The 6000-nt window shown below is 47.0% G+C and overlaps 1 protein-coding gene across 10 annotated transcripts in view; it reads right to left on the minus strand.

Moving 5' to 3' along the window:
* The window catches only part of kazna (kazrin, periplakin interacting protein a), a 268056-nt gene extending 263573 nt beyond the window's left edge, over positions 1–4483 (minus strand). For all 10 annotated transcript variants that reach the window (XR_011927113.1, XR_011927114.1, XM_072448716.1 and 7 more), the window contains exon 1: positions 4408–4483. Coding sequence is in view for 8 of the 10 variants with exons in the window: in XM_072448716.1 (XP_072304817.1) it covers positions 4408–4483 (76 nt within the window). In the remaining 2 variants the exon portion in view is untranslated. The remainder of the gene's footprint in view (positions 1–4407) is intronic.
* Between the last annotated feature and the right edge of the window lie 1517 nt (positions 4484–6000).

A 6000-nucleotide genomic window follows, 5' to 3' on the forward strand; every position in this document is an offset into this window, starting at 1 on the left:
TTTTCTTCAATTAATCAAGTAATAACAGCAATAATAATAATGCAGCACGTGTACATAAGTATTCACAGCCTTTGCCATGACACTGTGAGCTCAGACCGTCCTTGAGAAGACAAGAGCCTGAAAAGCAGGAGTAGTTTAAGCTATCACAGGCAGCACAGAGGGTTGTACCGGTGCACAAAGGGGAAACAGCTCAGTTATTTGAAAAGCGCTTCTACCAACACAACCTGAAAACATCTCAACATGGAAGATACAGGCCTTTGACGACGGGGACACGTTTCTGTTGGATGGGGAGAACGGCTGGTTTGAAAGAGGTGTGAAGGAGGCTGTGTGTGAAACGTCTCTTCTGCAGGCCCTGGATGGACACGGGGGACTGCGCTTCCATCTCTCTCACACATGGGACGCCCCGGGTCTTTATCGACGACGTCACTGGAGCGTCACCACCCACGTCTACAGCTAGGTGGAGCCACAGTCACCGACACGCAGGCCCTGAAGAAGCTTCCTGTTTGGGACTGACACTGTTGAAGCTGTTTATATGAAGTAACTCCGGCTGTGTTTGATTTAACCTTTAGTGTAATTATAAGAGTGTCTTAAAACCATCAATCCATTTTGGTATAAGGCTGTAACATAATAAAATGTGAACTTTCCGGATGCATCTGAATCAGGGACAGTTTGCGGTGTATTAACTACCGTATTTTCCGGACTATAAGTCGCACCAGCCAAAAAATGGACAATAAAGAAGAAAAAAACATATATAAGTTGCACTGGAGTATGAAATGCAGTTGCAAGTGTGAAAATAACAAATAATATCACATATAAGTCGCTCCAGAGTATAAGTATATAAAGTATAAACATAAGTATAAGTCGCACCCCGGCCAAAACTATGAAAAAAGGTGCAACTTATAGTCTGGAAAAGACGGTAATTATAAGCCTGGGTGTCCCAAAACCTTCATAATTTAATGATGGGGTATTGTTTGTAGAGTTTTTTGCAAATTCTGATCCATTTTGGCTTAAGGCTGTAACATAATAAAAGGTGAACTTTCCGGATGCACTTGAAGCAGGGACAGTTTGCGGTGAAGGTTTAACGAATTAGACTTGAACAGAAAGGGAAGAGTGAAAGAGTGCAGTTCGTCCCATAATCACAAGAAAGCGATACAAACGCCACATCCATTTGTCAGACGCTCAAATTGACAAAGCAGAGACATTAGCAGAGCAAGGTTATTTAGAAAAGAGAATAAGAAGCAAAAGAGCGCAATGGTAGCATTATAAAGCCTCTAACGTGCACCCAAACCGCACGAGGGAGAAAAGTGAAGCACAAACACACAGAGAGCGTAGAACAATGAAGCTGTGATTACATATTCACGTTTTGTAATATTGCAATGTGGTCGCAAATGCAATTAATTGTTCAGCCCAAAAGTTAATATTTCAGTTTTCTCTCAAATCTCTACGCCATTTCAGAAAATTGTCAGAAGCAATGGGCGCAATTTCTACCTGATCAGGAGCTGGAGAACAAGCCTATTCTCCATATTTAGATAGAAAGGAAGAGAGTGCCATAACAAACTCCTCATGTGGATCTATGGAATCAAATCTGAGGTTCAACCCGTAACATGAACGAGGAGAGCGCCCGGATTAACACGAGGAGGAGACGCTCGACGCTTTTCCACTCCACATTCAAAAATCTGTGTACTATTACGCTAAGGCCGGGTTTAAATAATGAATGTGATATTTTCTGGCAGTGATCCTCCGCTGCTCGACGTAAATTTGCCCACAATGCACATAGTGAGTCACTTGAGTAAAAATCCTGACAGAGACGCATGAAAAAGTGAAACGTGAGCCGTGCCGAGAAATCTGACACCAAACATTTACAACACAACAACATTATATTTCTATTTTTATGAGGTTATTCGCAAAGGTTTTATCGAGCGTGTCACAAGAAATGACAAGGTAAGCGTTCTAAAATACAATATAAGGATAAAATGGCTAAACAAGGGCTAGACCTGGACTAATCTGCACCTGAAGACTAAGCCAAATGTGCCACTACAAGAATAAAGCAGACATGGCACATTTGAACCAGGAGTATGACGTCATGATCATCAAATAGTCAAATCAAACCTCAAAAAACTAAAATGTTCATTCATTAAATTGAATTAATTTGTCTAAGCATGGTCTTTTGCAGTATCCATCTGCTAGCATCACACACGCTGCTCATTTGGCTTTTTAAAATGTCTCACTCCCTAATATCGCCTGCAGAGGGCACCATACAGCAAACCTGAGTCAATACGCTGCAACAGGACACAATTTCTAACATATTATTCTAAGTTATCATTATGAACGGCCTCCAAATCATTTCCAATTCAAGTAAAGCGTGACACGTCCGCCTAAATCAGAACTTTATTAAGATTAGGAGACAAGTGGAGCCCCCTAAACTAGCACCATCCCTCCCTCCCTGTCCACGAGCCTTTGGGGTCTTGCTCATTGTGGGGCTGAGAGACATTTGTTCTCAGTGGGTGACTGGAGTCTGGTGTTATCTGCTGCGCTGCACACTCTCCCGTTGGATCAATGCTCCTGGCACTGCTGTACTTTATACTTTACTGCTGCTTTAGTTCCTCATTTTAAAGAAATCTTACCTAGAACCCTAATTTAGCCTTACAAATGACACAATACGCAACATCCATTTCAACACTGTGTAGAACAATTAAACCAAGAGGTGTAAGTTTTGCAAAGGCGTATATCAATAATGGAGAAAGCAAGTGCAAACGATATATGCAATAGGATGTTTTCTCAGTAGTATCTCCTGTGACTACATAAATACTCTTGAAGATCTGAATCCTAATGATTCAGATCTTCAAGATTTGAGGTATTTCTACTTCTTCATTGTCTATTTGCCTCGTGCCTTTTTAACAACACTGATGCTCAGATTTGTGGTCTCATCTCCACCGCAGAACCGGAACCGCGGAACCATTCTCACAGCCTACGTCCGTGAACTTTCTAAATGTAGGCCATAGGTTATAGTTATATGTATCATTCTAACGTGTTGTGTTTTCTATCCGTCTCATGTGTATTTTCCGCCTGCGCGTCCAGACACATTTCCTCGGGTACAAGTAAAAGCAGCTCCTCAACCTCTCCTCCAGGGCTGCGAAGAGGAACCGGCCCCGATCGTGGCTAGTCGACTATGACAAAACTACTGTCACCGTATTTGGATCATCGGCTCAATGTTCAATAAAAAGAATCGTTTGAATAGTTGACAAATTGAAAAAATAATGATAGTAAACTATTAAAATAAACTAAAATACTAAAAAATACTTGTTGTAGCCATACTCCTCCTCTTGATATATCTCTAACTGATTCTTTAGCTCTAGAATTATCAATTTTCTGCTGCACGATACTCAGTTGTAACCTATCCACGCTTACAAGAGGTCTGCAGTGTTTAGATTAACCAAACCGAACAGTCCGGACGGCCATACGTTATCATAAAACCGCATAATAAAATGTAATGTCCGAGGTTGTAAAATATATCTGGAGGCAAACTTGCAAACTCAAAACTTTAGAATAACTCGCTCAAGTCACGCTTGTCGATTCGGCGCACCGTCATCTTTAAACGATCCTCTGATTTTGCCAATTAGTTTGACAAGCCGAGCGTGAAGGCTGGCACATGGGAGACACAACATTACTGCAAAATCACTGCTCGACTTCCACAGTCTGTCACACCAAAAAACACTCTGAATCTGGGCGAGCAAACCAGCCAAAATATATATCTTTTATCCTTTAGCTGGCACTTTTATGTTCCGTCCCAACGACACAAACACGATACAGTTTGATGAGGTTTGACCCATCCACAGGCGGCTGGGTGCACACCGAGTAAAACCACATGTATTTATGATTATTGTTGTTGTTCCGTTGCCTAATATTCTACTGAAGGTTTTAAATACTGAAATATGCAGAACCAAAAACTGCCAGTTGTCAGAGCAATATTCAACCGGCAAATATACGTTGTCGACACTTACCTGGTACTTACAGCTGTCCAGACTGTACACAGGCTTTCCGTAATCACTTCTACGTAATGGCAGCATTGCAGCTTTTTATTGTGATTAAGTTGTATTTAATTATTTTTATATTATCTTACATTTTCAAGCAAATTTTGTTTAGGGTTTACTGTTATATTTGCATCACCCAATGAATCCTTGTTTATCCTGAACACTTAGATAACCTGCATTATTCTTCACGGCTGGCGTTGCTTTTACGACACTAAAATGTTGCCAGCGTCGGGCAAAAAGAGACTCGTTCTCTCATCGCATCGACTCGTTAAACTTCTAGTCAGAACAGTAACAAAATCTCGACGTCAAACCTCGACGGCAAAGGCAGAACGAGACGAGCGTAACTGTTTCGGGCTGAAGTTTGGGTGTCACTCACTGGCTTGCATGAGCTGCCCCTGGCGGCCGAACACTTGGGAGAACGGGCTCCGGTTGCAGGTGAGCGTCTCCTCCATGCCCCCCGTCGCGTCGGTCGTCCGGGTGACGGAGTGCGTCTCGCGGCGTCGCCGACGTTCCCCTCTGCTCCCGCCGCGTTCGGGAGCCTGTGGCGGCGCGACGACTCCCCCGACTTCTTCTGTGTGGCGTTTACAGCGAGTGGGATCGAGTGCCGAAGCGGTGGTATCTGTGGAGGAGACTGCTGCTGAATCTGAGCCACAGCGACGGAGAGATGAGAGAGAGGGAGATGAGGAGAGGAGAGGAGAGGGAGGAGAGAGAGGAGAGGGAGGAGAGGAGAGAGAGGGAGGAGAGGAGAGGGAGGAGAGAGAGGAGAGGGAGGGAGGAGAGGGAGGAGAGAGAGGAGAGGGAGGAGAGGAGAGAGAGGGAGGAGAGGAGAGAGAGGGAGGAGAGGAGAGGGAGGAGAGAGAGGAGAGGGAGGGAGGAGAGGAGAGGGAGGGAGGAGAGAGAGGAGAGAGAGGAGAGGGAGGAGAGAGAGGAGAGAGAGAGAGAGGAGAGGGAGGAGAGGAGAGAGAGGGAGGAGAGGAGAGAGAGGGAGGAGAGGAGAGGGAGGAGAGGAGAGAGGAGAGGGAGGAGAGGAGGGAGAGGGAGGAAGGAGAGGGAGGGAGGAGAGGAGAGAGGAGAGGGAGGAGAGGGAGGAGAGGAGGGAGAGGGAGGAAGGAGAGGGAGGGAGGAGAGGGAGGAGAGAGAGGAGAGGGAGGGAGGAGAGGGAGGAGAGGGAGGAGAGGGAGGAGAGGGAGGAGAGAGAGGAGAGGAGAGGGAGGAGAGGAGAGGGAGGAGAGGAGAGAGAGGGAGGAGAGGAGAGGAGAGGAGAGAGAGGGAGGAGAGGAGAGGGAGGAGAGAGAGGAGAGGGAAGGAGGAGAGGGAGGAGAGAGAGGAGAGGGAGGAGAGGAGAGAGAGGGAGGAGAGGAGAGAGAGGGATGAGAGGAGAGGGAGGAGAGAGAGGAGAGGGAGGGAGGAGAGGAGAGGGAGGGAGGAGAGAGAGGAGAGAGAGGAGAGGGAGGAGAGAGAGGAGAGAGAGGAGAGGGAGAGAGAGGAGAGGGAGGAGAGAGGGAGGAGAGAGAGGAGAGGGAGGAGATAGAGGAGAGGGAGGAGAGAGGGAGGAGAGGGAGGAGAGAGAGGAGAGGGAGGGAGGAGATAGAGGAGAGGGAGGAGAGAGAGAGAAGGAGAGGGAGGAGGGGAGAGAGAGAGGAGAGAGAGGAGAGGGAGGAGAGAGAGGAGAGGGAGGAGAGAGAGGAGAGGGAGGAGAGAGAGGAGAGGGAGGAAGGAGAGGGAGGAAGGAGAGGGAGGAGAGGAGAGGGAGGAGAGGAGAGAGAGGGAGGAAGAGAGGAGGGGAGAGAGAGGAGAGGGAGGGAAGAGAGGAGAAGGAGGAGAGAGAAGGAGAGGAGAGGAGGGAGAGGGGGAGGAGATGGAGGAGAGAGAGGGGGATGAGAGGGAGGAGAGAGAGAGAGGAGAGAGAGGGATGAGAGGGAGGAGAGGTGCAGAGTGCGTACCTCTGAAATGTGGCGGCTGCACAAAC

Source organism: Eucyclogobius newberryi, unplaced genomic scaffold (genome assembly GCF_026437365.1).
Source record: "Eucyclogobius newberryi isolate DKJ021-1_F unplaced genomic scaffold, fEucNew1.0.hap1 SCAF_17, whole genome shotgun sequence".
NCBI classification, from domain to species: domain Eukaryota; kingdom Metazoa; phylum Chordata; class Actinopteri; order Gobiiformes; family Gobiidae; genus Eucyclogobius; species Eucyclogobius newberryi.